Source organism: Boleophthalmus pectinirostris, unplaced genomic scaffold (assembly GCF_026225935.1).
Source record: "Boleophthalmus pectinirostris isolate CB_2022bp ecotype Guang Dong unplaced genomic scaffold, ASM2622593v1 HiC_scaffold_7, whole genome shotgun sequence".
Lineage (NCBI taxonomy): Eukaryota > Metazoa > Chordata > Actinopteri > Gobiiformes > Gobiidae > Boleophthalmus > Boleophthalmus pectinirostris.
In genome coordinates, this window is record NW_026571473.1 from 19,167,901 (window position 1) to 19,191,464 (window position 23,564).

The following is a 23,564-nucleotide window of genomic DNA, read 5'->3' on the forward strand; positions in this document are numbered from 1 at the left end:
TCCTTTTTTTGTTGCCTCTACGCTTGAATCATCTGAATCATGTAAGACTTGTAAACTACACAGGAAGATTTTTTTAAGTGGATCCATATTTCACACAGTAATTGCTGCAGTGTGCACTTTTCATTAACATGCTTCACATTCCCTCAAAGTCCGTCCATGTGATCAGCAGTGCATAAAGAAAATACAGTTTTAAGATCTGGATCCTGTGGTCACCTGAGCAACAGGCATTTTGCTTTAGTAAGAATTTATATTAAAAAGTTAGATTTTAGTGGCATCATATATCACTTTTGCTTTTGCAGTGAATCACATGAATCACAAAGGCTGCAATTACTGATGTTATATTTTCCTCTTGCAACAATAAAATATCCTGTCTTCAACTTGCTCCCCATACAGTTTAGACCTCTACAAACATGTTCTGAAATGTGCTTCTTGATGTGTTGTGCACTTTGATCTGAATAATGATTTGAAAACAATCACAAATCTTATAACAATATGTAACAGTAAACGAATAAACAAAGTCACTCATTTTATGATGTTTGTTAAAACATGAATCATAATAAAGGATAACAAGTACACACTCCCCTATTGATAATTGCTTCAAATAACCACGATTTAAGCACTTTTAGGATTTTTTCCATCAGTAAACAACCTCAGCTTTTCCTCTTTTACCATTTTGGTCAATACAAACCATACAACACGGTGCATAGTTGTGCTCTAGATGTGCTGCACTCACATTTAAACTGCCCACAACAGAAAGTTTGGCTGGAAGGGCATGTGCTGTAAAATTCACTGTGAAGGCCCCAGATTAAAAAATAGCCAATAGCTTTCTTGTGTTTATTTATAGCCTGTTCATCATTGTATCCAGACAAGCTGTAGTTGTCTTAAAACTCAGTGCGAAAAGCAAAGATACATGGTTCTCAGGGCTTTGATAACTGAGAAACCGTCTTCAGCAGGAAATGTCTCTGATATCTGAATATGAGGATTTGATTGTTACTTAAAAGACATACTCAGAGAGAAAAGGATCAAAATCCCATTGTTTTTGTTTGTATTTCATAATTTAATGACTAATAATTATATAATGAATGAGCAGAATCTTTTGGGTTAATTGTAGGTATGTGGACATTGTATTATAATGGTAATTGTGCGACACTAGAGCCATAAATCCCAGGTGCTACAGAGCTACAGCCAATCGGAGGCTAATCAACTAAATTCATCTGCGTCGTCTTTTCCCTTGACAAACTACTTCACACATCTTGCATGTTGAATCACTTTCATATTGTCTGACCTTGAGCTATTTTTAGGATTGTATACATTTTTATTCATTAACAGAGCTCAAAGATTTGGTAAAGTAAAGTATAGGTAAAGTTTGTACCAGATTCTCTTTGACAAAGGGCATTGTAAGGCTGTGCTATCAATCAAATTTGCATCTTGATTTCACTTGTTCTAATTAACAAAACAGTGAAATCAAAAAATAAACAAACAATTAATTAAGTTGTGTTGTGAATGACCATGCTACATACAGGTATTTAAAATATTAATCACAATATTGCTAAAAATGATTATAGGTCAAATGTCATATTTTTCTCAATAATCAAGCAGCCATGTTGGTTTGTGAGTTAGGTAGGACATCTGGTAAAATTTCACAATAACAACCAAATTACTACACAGTCAGAATCAGATTATTTGCTGTTGTGATGGTAATTGGACGAAAGAAGAACAAAATAAGGATAACCCCGGTGAACTTGAGCCCCAAACGTGTAATCTCATTATTGAGTGTAGCAGCACCGGCACAAATACATCAGATGAGGAGATATTGCGAGACTTGTATTGCATCCAAGCCTTGCACTTGGTTTGACCTGGGCCCAGTGCATCAGAACTTGGGGCTGCTAATCTTTTACAAATGCCGGGAGTCTCCATGGCGGCCCTCACTGAGACGACATAGTCAAAACAGCCTCTGCTCCTGCCTTAATTCAAACGCTGATTAACTAACAAGTACCTGCTGCCTCTGCCCTGCATTACACAGCCCAGTGCCTCTGCAGCGCTCCATGGAGTTTGACAGCGTGTGTGCATTCTGTAGAGACACATAGGGCCTCATTGTTACAGATACACAGCATGTTGTGTGCACTCTTTACTGTTGGCTCTGTGCTATGTTCATTGTTCATGCTTTTTGCTACATCTGATGGCAATTAAAAGAAAGGCAGCTCATATCAGTGAACAAAAATTTTACTGTTAAGAGAGTTTTAAATGTGCACTAAATGACTTTACTGGTGGAGGGTCCCCCACCTGCTTGAGTCCATGCAGATGTTATTGCTTTACCTGGAATATTTCGCAGTATGGTATAAAACTTGCAGGTGTTTCCATTGTTCAAAAATAGCTTGAAAAACATGTCTTCTATGAGAAAATTTGCCACAGATCTGACCTGTAACTTAGCCTGATGGTGTCTCCTGCTTGTCTCTACTGTGATAGATATGTTTAATGTCATACTGTGATATATTGCAGGAAAGGTAATCTACATGAAAAGTTAGGTAGTGCACCTTTGAGGAAGGTAATAAAGATAATCACATAGTCACAACGTTTTTTTTTTACTATCTTCTTCAAGTGGTATCTCTAAGGATGTTGGATATTGTATTAGTCATTTTTATTGACCTTATATACTGACATTTTCAATTACTCACTCAGTAATAAGTCAGAAACGATTGATACCATGTAAATGTACTGATCAAAGGATATTTACAAGGAATGATTTTAAAACTGGAAAATTTTAGAAAGACTATAAAAATATGAACGATCAAAGTCAAGGCTCCCAAAATGCCTCGATTGGCTACAGTTTTATCTAAGTACATTTGTAGACATGTGGTGAAATACGCAGTAAATCAGATCAAATATCTGTACAGAACTCTAGAAAATGTAGTGCCTAAAACTACAAGTCAATAGGCCTTGTTATCATGGCCTTGATTGCTTTTGCTGTAAATGTAAATTGAATATAATGTAATGTAAACGGAGAGTGCTCATTTTTACAAGGCCAGACCTGTCACTGGCCTCAGAAATATGACCAATCTGAGCCAGTGTAAAGATGCCAGTCGTCTGTAAGCCGCGAGAGCCGTGAAGCATCAGTGTATGTGCTCCACAGAGTGCCAAAGTACACTCATTTAACTGCACAGAAAGGCCTTACCCAGCGCCCACATGTTTATCTTAGGGATGATGTCAAATGGCCAGAATTCATATTTCACATTGAATTTCTCTTTAAGTTGCTTGCACTCATTTTTAATTTGTTCGGAAACAAACATTTGCATTTCAAAGTTTTACAAATAAAACTAAATGAAAACGCAAACCCTTTTATAGGTTTGGAGGCTGTATTGGAAAACAGGTCATGGGTGAATATTTTTAATGGTTTGTCAAAGGCTTCACGATGAGTGCCAGATTAGGTGAAAGAGTTGACGCAGGGACGGGGCCAGTGCCTCTTGAGATCTGTTAAGCTCTGAGTCCAAGAGCAGCGCGTTTAAGAGTCCAATGTCTCCAAATAAACTTTATTATTGTCTGATTAGGCGCCTTCTCACCTCCGAGTCATCCAAGAAGCTTTCAACAACTGCAGCTCACACTTACTATCCCACACAGACAAGGCACTTAAATATAATTATGAAATATTGTAGCTGGATAATTTTCTTTTATATATTTATTTTTCATTGCCATGTTCGTCACAGATTTCTTCATTAACTGATTTAACAACAATAGTTTCCAGATTTGCATTTAGATAATCCAGTGTAATTGTGTATTGTATTGTTATTTTACTTTCTCCTTTCTCTCTAAGCTACCAATTATGTGATGGACAGTATGTTAATGCAATTATTACTCACCCAATTAAGCCAGTAACACAACAATAACTTCCATTGTATTTGTATGAATCTGAATATTTCATGTTCAATTCAGTTAAATAATGCTTTATTCATTCCCAAGGAGGCAATTCAAAAAGAACACTGTTGCACAATCCCGTAAAAAAATCTAAGCAACATTAGACACTGCCTTAACACAGATGATGCTGTTCACAAAAAGGCGCTCCGCTGAGAAGAGGCATGAGAAGGGCATTACACAAAGTATTTTAATCATTATTAGTGGCCAGAATTGTTTTCTGAGCAGCATAGTTCCATTGCACCATTCCCTTCTTGTAAATGTTATCTTTTCACTTATAGTTTGGATTATATTTCATAATTATTATTAGAGTACTTGTAGTGGTGTGATGGAAAGTTTACATCTGTATCCTATTGTTTTATTGCCTGTAATAAATATCTTCTCTCTATAAGAGACAGACAAGATGCTTATGCAGTTAAAAAAACAGTGTATTTGTGTTGTTTGATGGTGGCCCCGTCGATCCTGTCTATGTCAACAGTGGCCTCTGGCTCATAAGATTGAATGTGTTTCCACTGGTGTCATTGGGTCCCATTTGTCATTCCCTTTACAAGCCCCAGTGGTGCACCTCAGCCCAGAACTCTGTCACTGTGTCCTGGACAGTTTGCTTCTCTGGCCATCCCACAAAGATGAGAATATGAAGTGCTTTTCTTTCCATATTTGGCCCATGGCAGTGTTGTGAAATGATGTATAAGGCCTGACTGTCCGGCTCAGGTTACTCTGTCAGGAGGGTGGTCCCGATGCAGACTTTGGTGAATGAGGACTCCCCACACAATAAAAGCCTCCTATTGCTGACTTCCTTTAGGTATGTGTGGTTTGAAACTCAACACAGGTTTGCTCAGTGGAAAACCGGAGGCCCGCTCTTATTTATTTTGTATATATATGAAAACCCCACTGAGGTGCCCCAAATAGTGAGGGTATTTTTAGACTCACATACCCTTTGGTGGCAGATGTTTTTGAGGTAAAATTATTACTATTCGATTGAAACTTTGGTTGAAACAAAATTATACTTTGAATGATGCCTCCTATAAGGAAATTATTGCTTTGTGATAACTCATCACTGTTTTTCACTTGTGCTGTGATAATAGATCTAAGTCTGCTTCTACCTGAACACAATTGTATAATACAAATATTTATATACAGGTTAACATGTACCTTTTTAAATTCACCTTCTAAGTAATTTGAACTCAGAATTACAGCTTCTTTTGGGCTTCCATGATTTAGAAGATTTTTTTTCCTCAAAGTTGCAATCTGTTAATCTGCCTGCTCTAAGACAACAAAAGAAAAAAATGTATGGAGAGGAAATCAGATTAATCTTTCTTAAAACATCTGGTTTAGCTGTTGTTTAAATATTTCCTCTGAGGAAACCGCTGAGATTGTGTGTACAGTGTGTAAGTAACAAAATAATGATTTTCAAATGTTGCTCTGTTCAAATCTAATTACTAACACTAAATTCAACCTCTGCTGGACCACCGACCATCAAGGGAGGTATACGCCAGGCATTTCCTAACTGTCCATTTGGATCTCCCTCTCTGCTGTCTCTAACCATTAAAATACACAGTAATTGCGGCAAATTGATTGCTTGTTTTACAGAAGTCCTATAAATCTGTGCTCTTGTCATATCTGGACAGATGGAAGGGGGTGGGGCTGTGCCAAAACGAAGACTGAGTGTCTGTCAATGCATGTGCTGCATGAAGATACTCCTATGTACTGCGGTGGAGTCCGACCACTGTTATTTCCAAGGAATTTCCTGCCATCTGCGTTCAATCACATCGGACTTGCTTGTAAATATTGGGAATTGGCTGCGGAGGACGTACAGAGTGCCCAAACCGCCAGAAAACACTGTCACAAAGATACCAACAATGGATCATTAACAGAGGATAAACAATGCAGACTTCATTGCACTCTGAATGTATCTTTCCTTTCTGCAGAAACTATATTCATCTGTAAAGGGCATTTTTAGAGTAGTCTTCAGAAAACATACTCCCAGGCATGTACAAACTATTGGCAGTGTGCAGAAAAACATTAGTAATGCAGTTAATAATAGTAGTAGGTTTTGTAGTAATATTAGAGTAGGTAATAGCTTTTGTATAGAATGATTAGCAAATTAACTGTGGAAGTTGTAATTATAGTGGTTTAGCATTTTAGCATTTGAGCATTTTTTAAATGTATTTATTATTTTGTATTTCTTTTTTTCCCATAATCGTACATGTGTAGCCTACAGGTTTTATATGTACTTCTTTCCCCTCTGGCGTCAGCAGCGCTAATGTTAATCGAATTTAATAAACTCCCTCACAGTAATATATATTTTTACAGCTTTTGCCCTAAACAGAGCCTCCTCTCACAGCCCTGAGAGCTGCTTTAGTCCTGGTTTATTCACCTGCTCTATAAAGGTGTCAGTTTAGACGCACCTCTCTCACTCAGAGCCAAATGCATCATGTCTTCTCTGTTTCTTTATAATTATGAGGCGTTCCTGTCAGATCCGAGGATGTGGTTTGGACCAGGACTTCTTATAAAACTTTGATAGTGTGTGATTAATGCTGGCGGTGGACAGATTTGTGGGCCTGGTGTGTTATGACAGGGATTGTCAGGATACAGATGTGGCCTGCTGTGTCTTTATGGTGGTTTCCCGACTCTGTACTTTTGTTTAGCTAACAAAGAGAGATTGACTTGATTGCACATCTGTTTAGAACCATCTCTTTTTGAACAAATAGTTCTTTTCATATTTAAACTATGCTAGTTTATTGACATTAATCTTTTTACACCCGTTTGCTCTAAAATCTTTCATAATATGATGAAATATGTGAGTTTATTGGTGCAGACTAAAATCAAACCTTTGAAAGTAGTATGTATATTAAATGGAAGCTAAATGACTTTGAATGTATGTATTCAGACCTTTGATCACTAACCATCTCCTGCCACTAGGTGGAGTAAGACACAAGTGCAAACTCTTAATTATGTTAATGAGTTGCTTCCTTCCTGATGCTGTGGGGACATTTGAGGGTGAGGATCAGAGAGCACTCCTGTAGGCTCTCCTCTGTGATTGGTGCTGTGTTTGTGGTTCGAATCACAGGGTCCACCTCTGCCAACTGTCTGTTTGTGTCTCAGTCTGTGACCTCTGCTCCACATACTGTCCACATACTGTCCACCTACTGTCCACGTACTGTCCACATACTGCCCACACAGTGTCCACGTAGTGTCCACAGAGTCAGTTTTGCTGATCTATTTCTCTTTTCTGCTTGTTCTTAGATTCTGATCTACAGCATAACTTTCCCAGTTTTCAGTCGTTGCCTTTTAAAATGTATTATTCTCATAAAAAAATTTAGGAAATACTTATATAAGTGTCAGGTGAAGTCTGTGATAAATGTAGTAAATTAATGCAATTAATACAGTTTTACTAATTACGGCATTTTGTGTACATTTAAATATAACTTATTATGTACCACACAGCAGACATACACCAAATGTGCCTTTCACCATATCTGTGGCTCATGTTATCCTGATAAAAACCAACATCTCAGTGTATAATTGAACAGTTTATCTCATTCCCTCTACACCTGCCTCAAGAAGAGCTCCATTGCTCCCTCCCTCTCTCTGTAGACATGTTATTTTTCATTTACTTGTGCCCTCGGGTTTTTCAATCTTACATCCATTACTAAGCAAACAAATAAGTTCCGGACCTATGCACCAGACACAAATATAGACATGAGTTATGAGATTGAGCGAAGCCGGGAAAGGCTTTAGTCTGTAATACACAACATCTGCTCCAGACGAGACCGGAGCATCCTGGTTCTGTTGGCCGATTTTGTCCCACATGTGAGGAGGAGGACGAGGGGAGCCATAGCAGGTGGGGTGGGCGCGAGGAGACGGGAATAAAATGATCATTATTAACTGTTTAAGTGCTGAATGCTAAGATTTATGGGGCCCACGTCAGAACGGTTGAGGTGTCACCTTGCATTTCCAGAGGCATCCGTCTTGTGGTTTTGGCAGCTTGTTGTGCCTCAGAGTTCAGATGTTTGCATCACACTCTTGACATCTGGCCCCCCTTTTTTTTACACTTTAAGTACAGTACACCTCTGATCGCTCCCCTTTTCCTCTCCTTAAACCATCTATCCATCGAAACATCTGCTTTTAATTCAGGCCCTGAGCGTCTCTGAAGACTTAAAGGCATTAAACGCTGGCACAAGTTCGGTTTCGCTCTGGCACTTACACTGTGTTGAGGTGACTTAAAAGGGAGAGGCGAGAATTATAGAAAATGAAGTGTCACCCAAATAAAAAATCGCCTCAGATTACCACCAATTACACTTAATAATGTGCTGCTCCAGCCCATGTGCTGATCAGATGGAGAGCTGCGATTGTCTGCGGACACCAGAAAGATTCATCAATACAAACTGACAGCAGCAACACTAACTTTTAACTGTGTGTCACTTTGGTTTGATCTGTACTTTAAGAATTATTTCACACTAACTCAGCCTCAAGTGTTTCTGTAGAAAAGGGATAATCTCTCTGTGTTTGAAGTTGGAATTCAGTGCCAACAGCACCATCTCAAAAGTGAGACAGAGGAACAAGGAAAGATCTACACTACATTTGTTTTACAAGCAGTACAAGAAATTGGTATCTACAAGTTTTGTTATATTTGCATTAAATAGAATAAATGTATAGGGCACTTGTAATGTATCTGTAATGCTGAAAAAATGCCATTACAAGTTTCTTTTATTTACACCATCACATCAATAATATGTACTTTATCATTTTTTGCAGGGGTTCATATTAAATTAGATGATATTTAAACCAGATGATCTTCCTGACATTGCCCTTTTACTTTACGCAGGCTCGGATCTGACCTTTCACAGTCATTTGTGGTTTATATTTTTAAGAGTGTGTGATATTTATTCAAATCTGTTTTTATGCACATGCCATTGTCCAGACATTTACTAGCATTTGTGTACCTTTAGAGGATTATTACAGTAATGTTATTGGAGCAGTTTAACACAGTCTTAACATTGGGATAAAGGCCACGTTTCCGAGGGTTAAGTCCTGTTAGATTGGAGACATGTGTCTGCAAAGCTTTATTAGTCAGTTATTAGTCACTGAGGTCAGGGGAGAGTTTTTAGCCAAGGCACAACATTGAACTTGAACATGACTCTCATCATCAGCCCCTCAGGCGGCTCCAATAGGTATACCATTACACTGCAACCTAACTGGCCACCATCCCCACAGGGAAAGTCAGCCAGCATGCAAATCAATGTAATCACCGTTACAGCGACCACAACCAAACATCCAGCCGCGTTCTAATTAACTGAATTATCGGGTCTGCGCTGGTTCATTGTTTCTGTCTATTGTCTTTTTCTGGGCCGCCATGGTCGCTATAGCAGCATTAATCAGAGGGAGGAAAAGGACTCAAGTGCTCTTTCCACCCGCGGTCATGATGCGTCTGAGTTTTATGGTTGTGCACGTTGCGTTCCTGAAGGATTTCAACAAGAAGAAAGTCTATGACAAATGGATGACATCAGAGGCAGCATATTGCAGGGTGATTGGAACCTCGTTTTCCGTCACGACCAGAGCCAAAAACTAATCATACATGTCCAAAAACAACTTCTCAGATATCTTCGTTTATTCCTTTATAATTACACTCTTGTTTGAGGAATTAGCTTTGCGTTCATATGAAATAGAGCATACTAAGTGTCAAACCACCCATTTAATCACTACATCTCTGGAGCTTCATTAGGAATGTTCTTTCCTTTAGCTTTTAACAGGTTTATGATATAGCCAACGCGGAACCCAGCCAGTCTAAGATCCAAACTAGGGCTGTGCAATTAATCTAATTTTAATCAAGACCGATTCAGTCATATCTAATTGTCAATAATGTGCGTGGGTCTTTTTAATTGAGTGGTCCAGCCAAATCTCAGTAAAAGTATGTGCTCTGTAGCTCAGACTTGGGAGGGAATTTGTGGTTTAACACAAAAAATGTCAGTTATTAGAAGGCTCTATGGTTTATGTTAAAGGAAATAGTATTGAAAGACATATTTAGTGTTTTTACTTTTTTACAGTAATACAGAATATGAATGTGAATAAAAAAAATGAGAACAGCAGAATTGAGATGCAGAATGCATAATGGTGAAGGTTGGTGCATGAAAGGGCATCTATCTTAAAAAAAAAAAAAAAAAAAGAAAATCAGCAAACAATGTAAAATGTGTTATCCAAACCACTGTAAGTAAATTATGATGAAAAATTTTTTTGTCTTTGTGATGTATTTCTTAAGATACCTGATTTGAGCCATAGTTATCACCTCTCACATTTGCTTTTTGAGTTTAAGTGTCCACTGGTGCCTGTGACAGCTGTTGTCTGAGGATGAGCCAGCACATCTGTATTGGGTCAGCGCTGGCCTGTGGCTCTGCTCCGCTCTGCCTGCTCTCATGGCCCTACAGTGGCATCCTAAATTGTGAATGAATACTTGCATCTGTGAATGTAATGCCACCCTGATCGCTCTCAACCACTTACTGTAAGTGGACACAGTAATGCACTTGTAAACTAAGGGCCTACAAAATAACAAATCTTAAGCATAATGTTTGCTTTTTAATTAAAGGTCCTATATTACACAACACTGCCTCTTGTATTTTGTTTCATTCATACTTGTTTATGTAGTCCTTTATTATTAGTCTATCTACATCTCCAAACTTCAAAATGCTCTGTTCCACCTTGTGATGTCATGTAGTGGTAGTTTTCCAGTTAACAGCTCCCTTTTATCTTTAGTTCAGTAGATTGCCAATTCCAGGGCTGAAATCATCCAAATGATTCTAATGAAGGTGTATGGAGTTTAAAAACACAATAAAGCACTTCCTGTATTACCACATGACATCAAAAGGTGGAGTGTTTTCTGTTTAAGAGAAGAACTATGAATGAATGAAACAAAACACAAATCCAGGTTTTTTTTTGATGACGAAATAACATTATAACATCGAACAGAAAATAGCGTAATATGGGCCCTTTAAAATGAACATAAAACCTTGCACTCCTTACAATTATCCACACTTTATATCAGCCTGGCCGTCTCATGTTACTTTTGTCACTATTTCTGTAGGCCTTACATTTCCCCTCTGTCCCCCTTGTCTTGGCCTATGTCTTGATCAAACTCGGCTCTAACACACAATGAAAAGTTCAACTCTGAATTACTGTGGCACACATTCAATATAAACTGAATTTACTTTTGGGTCCCAGCCAAGCCACCATATGTTATAGAGGCCGTTACCCTGCGCAGAGCATGACTGATTCTGTTAATGTTGCAAAGCCCTAAACCACTCAAGCACAAATTGTGTAAGGCAAAAGGATCAAGATCTCTAACACTCATTAAGCACACTCTAATAACACAATAATAATCAATAAAAGCAGGTTAAAGATGATTAATGAATTGTAGATGTTACAGCTTTGTAGAGTTGTATTTGTTTTTGTGGCAATAGAGTGGCGGCCAAGTGAATATTTCAGTGTCAGAAAGTTGTGCTGAGAAACAATGCCTGTATTATTGCTATGTTGTAGAGGCGTGTAATCACTGTCCTGGGATTGACTTGTGCTTTTCCCATTTACAATGTGTTTTTTTTCCTGGCAATCATCCATCTTGTATTCTGAAAAAGAGCAGTGACCATTGTCTTATTATTAGGGAAACATTTACCTGAGTGTTTCAGAGAAAGACCAGGTGCATGATGTCACTCAGCGACACACTGTGTTTCTAAACATTTTATGGTGCTACTTTATTTGTTTTGTTGGTTTTCTGCATTTGGACTGTGAAGGCCAAACTGACACTCATCACACATGACATCATTTTAAACCAGAGAGACCACTTACATGGACTTTAGCTGGGTCTACACCATCCAAGTTTATGTCAGAGTAAATATAACAAGTCAAAGAAGCTAGAATTAAAAATCCAATTTCATAGGATTTCATGATTATTGCAAATATTGATACAAAAAGTGAAAACCTTTAATCACTGTTCAAAATCAAATTTTCCTTTTGCTATGCAAATCCAAAAACACTTAATTTTGTCACTTGAACTGAGTTTACACTAAAATGAGATTGGCTCATCACTCAAGGCCAGCAATTTGAGAAACTAGACTAAAATCAAAACAGGGATTAATAGTAATGAACATTCATTTGGTCAACTTTGTATCTTTGTGGGACAAAGTTAAGTCAAACAAAGACAAGTCAAACTTACAACCTAAATGCAGTGTGACTATGTACTCATTACTGGTGCACTGGGCCCTGGCTGTCAGAATAGACCTCCTCAGAAGGACAAAACTAGGGCCACAGTTTGTGTTCTGTTATTTTAGATCAGAGCAGTCCAATACTGTGGAGCATAGAGCAGCCTAGAACAGCCTGGAACTGACCAATCATAGGGGCAGTGACCTCAAATGGTCAAATGGACAAAATCCTCACTGACTGAATGATGCAAAGGAGACTCACCACAGACTGTGGAGGCTCAACCTCCAAGACCACCTCTGTAGGTCAGAGCATACAGGACCTGTCTTCTGTTTATATAGACAGAGTCTGAGCCAGAGCTTTGGGTATCTGTGACAAACAAAACTAGCTTGCAGTTAGACAAATATGTCTTAAACACTAAACAGTACCTGTCCTGTGTCTCACTGGAAGCAGTCAGACAAATATTCATGTATGTATAATAATATTCATGTGTATTTGTGAGGCCTCCTGTTTATCACGTCCCAAGTCTGAGACAGTGAAAGATTAAACTATAGGCCCATAGTTATAGTTAAGTGTTTACTATTTATGATTATTATTATGATTATTCATCATCTTACCAAGTTCAGAAGTGGTTTAGCCTCCTCCACGTCTCTGTCCGCCAACTCAAACATCAGATTCTAAATTACACACATTTAGTTTGCCTGATTCATTTGGACATTAAAGTGTGTTAAGAGGTGTGTAACTCATTCACGCCTCACCATGCTCCAGCAGAACACTGGTCATCTGCTCAGTGGTGACCAAGGTAGAAAACAGGCCCACTCTATGCAGAAGAGATCCAGAACCACTGTAAACTGAGGAACAGACAATGTTATTTATATCATCACAACTACTTATGGTGCAAAGTATAAAAAAATGTAAGTTTGTTTTATAAGATGGCAAGAGCACTGCTATAAGGCAAGTCCAGATAGAGATGGAGAACAGTCATCATCATAATTATTAAAACTGTTCATATTCGTGATGACATTATATAATCTACATAGTTATTATGTACTAATATTTGTGTTGTCCCTCTGTCCCAGTCAGTGGCTCCTACTGCTCAGAGAAGAGTGGAGGGGATGACAGGACTCAGTCACTGTTCCCCCAGAGCCTCCAGTGCGACCGGCCTGAGCTGCTGCTGCCCGACACCACGCACCAGGACTCCAGGTCAACTGCCACTTTTACCGCTCACACTATTCACATAAAGCTTTCTGATGGGTATAGTGTTATAAACAAAACAGGTTCATTATGGATTTCATTATCTTTGCTCTGAAATGCATGCAGTGCTATCTTTGCCTAGTATTATAAAACACAGCAAAGCAGAGGACAGTAGTTATGTTACTAACTTTCTGTTAGTTGTGGTTGCTGTAGGGCATATCAAACTGAATATCTCATCAGTTCCTCAGTGAATAGCTCCAAGACAGATATGTCTCAGTATTTTTTAACCAAACAGGAAGTGTAGTTCTGAAATCATGATGCGGAGGGTCTGGCCTGTACTTACAGTGAAGACACAGTGAGTGTCTGCTGGTCCCTCCCTGTGCTCACTGCAGAGACAAAGACGTGTCCTTCATGGGAGCGAGCAGAGAAAGGAGAGCTCTTCTCACATCACTCAGGGGCTTTGCACAAAATCCATAATGAGCCAACTGACAGCAATGATTATGTAGAAGATCACAGCAACGCATGGAGAAATATGACCAGGGGCTTCCATTCAGTGCAGCAAAGATTCCCACCATAATACACAGTATTGTAGACGGTGACCCCTTTATAAGCTGCAATTATGCCACCAAAACAGTTGACTCCCTGTTTATACCCACATTTAACCCTTCCTGTCATCAAAGCCTGTCAGGCACACAGCAGTGGCCTCTCAGTGTGTCCAGTCATTCTCCTGTACACCACCCTACATTTTTAGACTGGCCGCTATAGTGATAGATTATTTCCTGTTGCATTTTATCTGTTCAGATACTGTTTGATATCATATTATCATGATCAAATTAGCATTAGCAGCTGTGAGTTCATTCATAGCCTGTAACTGTAGTATTTAAGGGGTGAAAGGGAAAAGCAGAGGGGGGAGCGGCAGACCCTCTCTTGGTGGGAAGGACCTGCTGTCATATCTGTCATCAGGCTCAAACTAATGCTGCTCATATTGCTGTGTCTCTCTGCACAGATCGTCTTCAGACTTCTCCAGGACTTTGCCGGTGGGCTCTCCCAGTTTGTGCAGAACCAACGGGGTTCCCTCCCCTCTTTCTTACCAGATAAAACAAGAGATTTCAGTGGGCTACAACATGGGACCCAATGCATCACAGGCTGGATATCAAAACTTAAAAGAGGACATCATTTTAGGGACGACAAGGGACAAACTGACTGGAGTCCCACAGGTTAGCTGTAGTGCTAGTAGCATACGTACAGTAAATGCTGTTAGCATTGCCGTGTCAGCAGACGCATCACAACCCTTTAATAATGAAGATGGCTCCTCCCCGCTGGCTTTGTCCCCATCGGGCTCCCATCATTCAGCGCGGCGACTGGGTACTAACAGGCTGAAGAGGCACTGCCTGTCGCTGGCCTCGCAGTCCGCAGCAACAGCGTCTCCTGCAGCGGCCGCCACCGCCGTCGACGACCCCAACATCTGCTCCTCACAAATGTCCATGGTCTCCTGCAACGGCTTTCAGCTCTCGCCAAGTCCCAGCACGGGCTTCTCCTCCACATCTCCTCCCACTGCATCCTGCTCTCGCGACGCCCCGTACAAGCCCCCACATCAGCGAAGCCCCCAGCCCACTCCAGGACAGGACAGGTGCCAACTGTCATCCCCTGCCTCCTGTCTACTGTCCCTGTCCTCTTCCTCCTCTTCAGTGTCGTCAGTGGAGCTTGAGGGCCAGACTCTTTGTGAGGAGCAGAGCTCCATGCATCTGGGGCGGGGGGCAGCAGGGACAGAGGGGGGTGCAGATGGACTGGGGCTGCTCCTGAGTGGGTCGGTGTTGCCCGGGACATTACAGTCAGAGAGTGAGGCTCTTATGGAGGCTTCCCACAGGTCAGGGGCTGCTCTGAAGCAGGAACCACTGGATGATTTCACTCCCAGCGAAGACGAGCTCTTTCAGCACCACTATCATCAGCATCATGTAAATGGGAGAATTGGGCACCCCCCTCGTCCTGCCATGCCACCCCCTTACCACCTGCACCAGTACGTGGGGCCGAGCCCGGGGGGCCTACACCATCAGAGCCAACAAACTGCACCAGCCTCCTCCATGGGACATAAAGCAGCCCCCACAGCCCCACCTGGGTCCCATAGACAGGCAGAGCGCGAGGACTTAACCATTGGAGCTATTAGTGACAAACAGGTGTGTCGCTGGATCGACTGCAGCGCTGCCTATGACCAGCAGGAGGAGCTTGTCCGGCACATCGAGAAGGTGCACATCGATCAAAGAAAAGGAGAGGACTTCACCTGTTTCTGGGCCGGCTGCATCCGCCGCTACAAACCCTTCAACGCTCGCTATAAGCTGCTCATTCACATGAGGGTGCACTCTGGAGAGAAGCCCAACAAGTGCATGGTGAGTCATGAGCAGCACAGTACTTATGACACCAATCCATTCACACATATTCACCATATGTGAAACACGATGTCCAAATGAGGTCTGCACTAGTGAAAAGACTTTCACCAGAAAACCTTTCTTTGCCTTGCTGTTATGATAGTAGATTGCATTTTTTGTGGAAATTGCAGAGAAGATGTCTGCTCCCCTGCCATGCCAGTTTTAATACATTTGAGGCTGTATTTGTTACAGGTAAGTCTCCAGTTGCACAAGTCAACACACTAATCACTGTCAAGCTGTCACTCCCTTGCGTCCTCCACAAAGTGGAAAAAGCCCCCAGACCTCAAGAATGATTTAGTCCAAATACACAATTAGTCCACAATTTGTGTAGGGCCAAGCCATGTTTATTTTCATGAGCGCTGTGTTTTTGGAGAAGGGATTCAGATCATGAAAAGCCAACACATATGGTTAAAATAACTAAACAATGCCTACACTTGATCCTTTTAAATGGGAGCTTTAAATGTTTAGCTGTCCCACAAGTATTAAGTGAATTGGCTTCATATCCAAGCCAAACAGTCAGAGAAATGTAGTAGTCTGGATAGTTGAGCCACAGAGGGATAGCCAGCAACGTTTGCAAGTCTTGCTCAATTCACGGTTTTACCAAAAGCTTCTGTCAGAAACTGTGCTCCTCTGTTTCAGGATCTATTCCAAAACATATTTCTAAAAAAACGAGTCTGCAATTCATCTCCGCAACCTGCTTCATCTCAAATGCGCTTGCCCTTAAGAAGTAAATCATCTTTCACAAGTTTCTTTTGTAAATATATTAGACAAAATACCTTGAAGATGTACTTTTACATACAATACAATTTAATTGTAATGCCAAATCTAATAGAATAGTGGTCTGTTGGCTGGCCTCAGTGCTGTGCTCTGGTCATATTTAGTTGAATTGTGACGGCCAAAAACACTGGTGAATGTTTACCTCTTCTCTGCTTGGTTTACTGTAGGTGCATGAATGAGTTATTGTTTCATATTTGTGTTTTTTGGAGATGTTTACCATATGTGAGTTTTGAACAATTTGGGCTCAGTGTGGACGCACCGCTGCACTCTGTGAATGAGAGGCCCTGTACAATTCGGCTCCAGGCGCTGAACTTCCCTCATCCTGATTTTAGACACACACAGACACACAATAATAGCTATTTTGTTTCCAGTGAGGCTAACACAGAAGGTATTGATCTGTTATATTGTATGGTAGGTTGCACAGTTCCACATCCGACAGAATGTAAACAAAAAAGTGAAAGGTTTTCGGGCTTGGGTCAACACTTGTAATCATCAGGGATGACTGTATGTTGATATGGGAATCCAAAGATAAACTTGGAAATCCAGAGAAAATATACTCAATGTGTCCTCCTATTTGTACTGACTAATGTTTGTGCCCATCAGATTTTATTATATTTTTACTTAACAGTTCTTTTAGAAAAGAGGGAGGGTAGTTGTGATGTAATTAGGAACTATTCAGTATTGACTGAAAATCTCAAGATTTATTCCTTTGAACATGGTATATAGCAATTTCTTTATTTATGAGTTTTTAAAGATTTTTTTAAGCTTGTGCTTTATTGGACAGGACAGTATCGTGTGAAAAGGTGGTGAAGTGTGGGGAGGACAAATAAATAATGTAAACCTAAGGTTTACACACCCTTTCTTTTTTGGAAGTTTTTGATGTGTGTTATGGCATAACACATGCACATTTTGCAATAGAAATCCAACAGCGTCCAAGAATGTAAGTAATTCTTATGGAGGAAACCAATGAGACAGAACCACAGAATGACCAGGACTAATCCTTTATTTTGGTTCTAGCAGCAGATTCCTCCGGTCGCTCCTAAGCACAACTCCTCTCGTGTCCAAACATAACATATCTCTCCTCTGTCCCTTGCCTTCTCTCTGTGTTTATATCCGATACTTTATATCTTTTTCATACAGCTGCATTGAATTTGCTCCACGCTGCTTCTTGGCAGGAATAAGTCATTATCACAACAAAGAAGTCGTAGTCGGAGCTCCACATGCGCCTGTCACTGCCTAATATTTTAAGAAATACCTCACTTTAAAAAGGCACTTTGTTAAACATGTGAGCATCTTGGTTAGAAGTTATTTATATGGTTGTTGGTTCCTTTTCTAATTAAAATGTGCCTGAGGATGTTGTGTCGATCAGGCGAACGCTGAGGGACACAGGCAAAAAGGAAACAACTTAATCTCACTGCAATATCCTGTTGTGTTTCATGCTTAATTCACTTGTTGTTTTAGTTTATTACATTTTTGCTGGTGTCTGCTTAAATATTAAAAATATATCCAGTGAGTGTATCCCTGACATGGTCCCAGACTTTGATATTATTCTGTTTTCTCAGAGGTCGCTCCAGTGGATTTGATGTGTCTGTAGGCTGTGAGCGCCCAAGGTCAGAACATCTCATGTAGTCTGTGCGCGGAGAGGTTTACATGACTCAGGCCGCTGTGCGTCGCTTTATTGGCTTTTTGTTAAATCACTTATTTTTGGCAACAGCTCCAAGTTCACATTATAGCGAATAGAAAGTGATTTGGAAGTTATAGTGCACTGGAGATAACATTCATATATTAAACTATAAACTAACTATATAAGTCGACACATTTTGTCACATTTATACTTAATTCTTTTTACATGACACATTTACTTACATATCTCAAATGCTGATGTAGGATTAACAGATTTATAGGTTATAATATATTTGTTTGCCTAATATAAAAATAAAAGTCATAATAACAAACTGCCTCATCTTTGGTGAAGAATTTTAAAATAAGACAGGATCAGTGTATTCACGGGCCCTATCCAAACTCTCTCAACAGACAGACACCCAAAGACCCACCATCTCCGACACTCAATCAAAGCACTTGTTGAAGGAAAGTTGGATGACTACTCTTTCTGGAAAAAAGGTGGATTATGGAATTTCCTCCTATGTCAGTGTGAAACCAGCAAACATATATATTTAGATTTACTAGACTGCTTTTTGGAAGAGAGTGCCGACATCCTTTAGCTGCAGACGGCGAGACTTAGTGAGTCAAAAACACTGCATGTAAATGGAGTCTTTTGTGAGAAATCAGCACAGACACGGAGGAGATGAAACAGGGAGTGCCATTAGCTAATTAAAAGTGAGGTAGGGCACATGACCCGAGTTTTCCTCTGAATGCGCCTGAAACTGGAGCTGTCTGGGCTCTGTGCGGCCGCCGACTGACGTTGATATTAATGTGTTCGTACCTGCGCCAGCCTCCAGCCCTGAAGCCTGTCTAAAGCACTTAAAAACCACAGACAGAGAGACCATCAATTAACACACAAAAAACAGTTTAAAGTTAATTTGATACTACTTGTTACACTGAGGCCTGCAATGATTTTTATTTATTTATTTTTTTTCCGAACAAGTCACAATATGTGCTATGTGAAAAAAAAAAAAAAAAGTTGCTTCTTCCAGTAGCAGAAATATACATAAGTTGTCAAATTGTAGTACCCGACAGAACATTTTAGTACTTAAAAATGGCTTGGTCACAGCACTTCTTTAAGGCTTTGTGTTGGCGTCAGCATTGCGATATTAATGACCCCTGGCCCTGACCATTTGCTGAATGTCTCTTCCCGCTCTTAAACCCCTTTTCCCAATGTCTGTCCAAGACAATACAAGGATGAAAAACAGCAATCATTTTTAGGATTTTTTACAGCTTCGAATGTTGTCCAAATCAATCTATCACTGAAACTAAGTTGATCCTATAGTAAGTCTGATATCTTTACAAGCCTCATAATCTTCTGTCTTTCCCAGGTCTTTTTGCAGCAGCGGTGCCATGGTCATGCTATCGCTAACACAATGCTAACCATATGTGATATTTGTATGATGAAACTGCTGTTGGACGGGCCCTGCAGCTGTTGTTTTGGCATCCAAATGAAAGCTCTGGATGGATGGGTCTTGCTTGTTTTCCTTGTTGAGCAGATCAGGCCAACTCCTTGTCAGCCTGTAAAAGTTTTCCAGTCAATCTTTTGTACTAATGTATTGCAGTGGATCTGCTGCCATTAAACCATCCCAAATCTCATCTGTTCACTCTCTCCCACGCAACATTTAGTCATCAAACATTACAACCAAGGATTACTCTGACCAAATTAAAATAGATAATAAATGAGAAGCACATGAAGAACACAGACAAGTATCGTACTGTTGGTTAGTATCCATTATTTCCCTACATCACCAAAGTAAACTCAGAAACAAATGTATTTTCTGACGTCTTGTTGTTGAATTTGTGGGATATCATCTTGCAATATTTCCAAATAAAGAACTAATTTCAGAAATACGTCCCTAGTACAGATGAGCATAGTACAATAGGCAATCTGGTGTGATTGTAAAAAGTAAAAAAATATTTAAACATTTTTATAACCAAACTTTGCAGGGCTAATTTTTCAAAAATAACAACAATTGCATTTTATAGGGCTAAATATAACATTTCAACAATATCACAGCAGAACCCACCACAAGCTCAAATGCCTGACTTACTTTTTGCCTGATAAGCAGGTATCAAAGCAGCAGGGTTTTCTACATGAGATACACTCTAACTTAATTTGTCAGGAATGCTGTATTTTGAGTTTCCCCATTTCCCTTACGTTTAATCACGCTCTGCTATCGGAAACCTGACGACCCAGGGCTGCGGCTCTTATACATTGCACAGAGATTGTGTCATTATTGTTTCCCATCCAAAACCTTAATCAGTTTAACCTTTTCTACGGAGGCAGATCCATTTACAAATACGTAAAGAAAGGGGTCTCCCTTCTACATGTGTAGGGGCAAAGATGCGGTTGTGCTCTGGAGCCAGATTAACAGAAGAAGGATGGTCAGGAGGGTTAGACATTCTTCAATTTATGCACCATAAACTCTAAGTTATTAATAGACTCTGGATCTGGAAAAGTGAAGATCCTTACACTAATCCATCCAAGCTGCATGGCTGAAATACATTGTATATCATAATCCATGACTCCAAGATAAGCAGAAAATTGCCGAGAGAAAATACCCCCATGGACCAATGTTTTAACTGACTGTGGGAAATGTAGTGTTTTGAATTGTAACCAAAATAATTCTTATGCAATTACTTTTTTATTAATTGCATTTGTGAACAAGTTTTGCACTTAACCTGTCCAAGAAAGTAAGGAATTTTTTGTTGTTGGTGGTTCAGATCCAGGATATTTTAAGAGCCTGTTCGTGTCCAAACACACACACATGCACAAGAGGTGAGTCAAGAAGAAACATCTAACCAATCTTGAAAAATATATGTGCTATATATTTTAGAATCAGGTATTACCTTGAAATAATTAAACAGCAATTAAGAGCAACAGTAATTTAATACTTTATATGATATATTGAAAATGAAATATATTGTATTAAAAATATTCATCCATCACATAATATTTTTTATACACATTCAGTCTTCCTTTTTATTTTCATAATTTTTCAGTCTTATATATCATTTTGCCATCATTCATCAAAACATGGTTTAGTGTTGTGGTTATACAGTATCGTCATTTCACACTGTCCATTGTACCTGTAATCAAACCTGTCTTATTTATACCTGTGTACATAGTTTGTGTGAGATGCTACAGATGTTTATTTATGGCGTAGAGCTGTATCACGCCTCCCTGTCCACTGCTCAGAGCTGTCAGATCTTCCACTTGCGAGCAAAACAAGTCCAACGTTTACCCAGCTCTTGAACACCGCAGGCCACAAAGAGCACTCCTCCACCCAGCCCGCCAGTCTCTCCTCCACCTAGAGCTAATATATAAGAGAAACTGAGCCGCTACTGTGCAAAATAAACACCAAAAGAAGTATGGAGAAATTATGTAGCGAAAGACATGTTTACGCTTGGGGTGTCAAATTTAAATTATGCGCCGCGGTGTGCTGTGGTTTGGGTGCCTGGTTTAATTTAATGTTTGAGAAAAGACGTGAAGGTTGGAGCAAGCAAAGCCAGTCCAGACCAAACCAGGCAATGAGTGTAGCCCATGATGTCACCCCGAAAGACTCAACTTAAGTCCTGAATTCATCATGAAGCATTATGCATTAGTCATGTGGTATGCATTGAATCTGAGGCACATTTGGATCATTTGCTGAATTTTCTGTCAATAAACATCTCTAGTATTGGGTCCAGGTTGGGTGAGGCTTTCCAGCATTTGTGTGTGTTTATGGTGTCAAAGCCTTCATTTAGTTTGTGGATGGACAGCTCAAAGTGAGAGAGTGATGACTGATAGACTGAGTGTTCCAAATTGACTTTGAGAGTGTAGTTTGAGATATTAAATGACTTCCAATGTACTTTTTAAAAGAACAGAAATACATTAAAGATGCACTATGTAACATTTCTGAGGGAGGGTCCTGCCACCAGCTTGTCTCCATGGAGATGTTGTTGCTTTGCATGAAATGTTCCACAACTTTCATATAAACATGTCTATTCTGCATTTATTCAATTACAGTGTTTTAATAGCCAAACATACCTTAAAACACACACTCTCACACTGAGTAGGGTCAACTCTCCACAGATCTGACCTGTACCTTGGCCTGGAGGCATCATCTTTTTGTCTCTATGGAAATAGATACTGCAGAACATTCACAGAACAACCTACAGAGTGTTGAACCCTCCACCAGAAAAGTTACTTAATGCACCTTTCGTAGTATATAAAGTATTTACAAAACTTGTTGCCAGTGGCCTTTATTATACAAGACAGTTGTAAGCATTAAGGGAGTTAAAAAGTAGCAACATACATTTCGCAAGAAGAGAGTGTATTTCACAATAGTGAAAAAAAAGAAGCCTCTCAAACAAATCATTTGTATTCGTCACTGAAGTTATTCATGGGTTTCAGATCACTGTCGCCATAGCAATTACCAATTGAAAACAAAATAAAATTCATCATGTAAACAGGAAGCTGAAACCCATGAATATATAACAGGGTAAAAATAGATGTAATGATTATAATGCACACCAAATTGTGTCATTTTGTCTGTGGCCTAAAATGACCCAAAATTCTCAAATGATTAAAGCGCATAGTTAACAGCTTTGTTCACACCTCACTAAGACTTATGTACTGCACTGTCTATTTAAACAAGACCTTACCAAACCACATCTAGTCTAATGAGTGATGATTACAGTGGGCAGGCCAATTACAGAAAGGTTTGTGGTCTCATTTGAGGACGTTTAAGGACATGTTACAGACTCTTATTGTCCTGTTTATGATTGTGTAACTTAGCAGATCTGGCAACACAGAGCCTGATATTTAAGCTGGGATTTACCTCTCCCCCATTGTGTTTTACACCCCAGTGATCTCTAACTGTCTCCAGAAAAAGCCTGCTAACTTTTTGTGTTCCCTTTAAAAACATCTGGTTCACATTGTGTCGGTTCAGCTCTGAATCACTTTAACATCGATGTAAAAAGGTTTATGCTGGGCTCAGGAGCAGATTGCTTTAGTTATTCCAGTAGAATTACAGTAGAAGCAAGAAGCCTGTAAGTCCCTCCATATCCCGTTTGTTTTTCTTTGTTCTCACAGCTTCTCATAACGGGTGAAACTGGTCTGTGTCACTGCAGAGAAAACAAACCAAACCTCAGCACTCACTATGGTGATTGACGAGAAATATACGTTCATTTGTTGACCTTAAGGCTTGTTAAGGAAATATGCCAATAGAGAAACTGGCATGAAATCATCCAGCATTTGCAGCTTTATCAATGTATTCATCCTTTTTATTACGTTGTGGAAGTCTAAAGTGAATTGCACACCTTTTGGATGAGGAGCCCCTTAACTTTCCTCATAGTTGCTGATGCTCATATTGATATTGGATTTGGGATTTTTATTTTTTTTAATTTTTTTTTTTAGAATGGAACTTT

General features: G+C 39.6%; 1 protein-coding gene across 1 annotated transcript in view; it reads left to right on the forward strand.

Annotated features, from left to right (window-relative positions):
• The window catches only part of LOC110167758 (zinc finger protein GLIS3-like), a 41,317-nt gene that overhangs the window by 4,342 nt on the left and 13,411 nt on the right, over positions 1 to 23,564 (forward strand). Inside the window, exons 2-3 of the mRNA XM_055164791.1 lie at positions 13,173 to 13,296; positions 14,294 to 15,671. Coding sequence (XP_055020766.1) covers positions 13,173 to 13,296; positions 14,294 to 15,671 — 1,502 coding nt within the window. The remainder of the gene's footprint in view (positions 1 to 13,172; positions 13,297 to 14,293; positions 15,672 to 23,564) is intronic.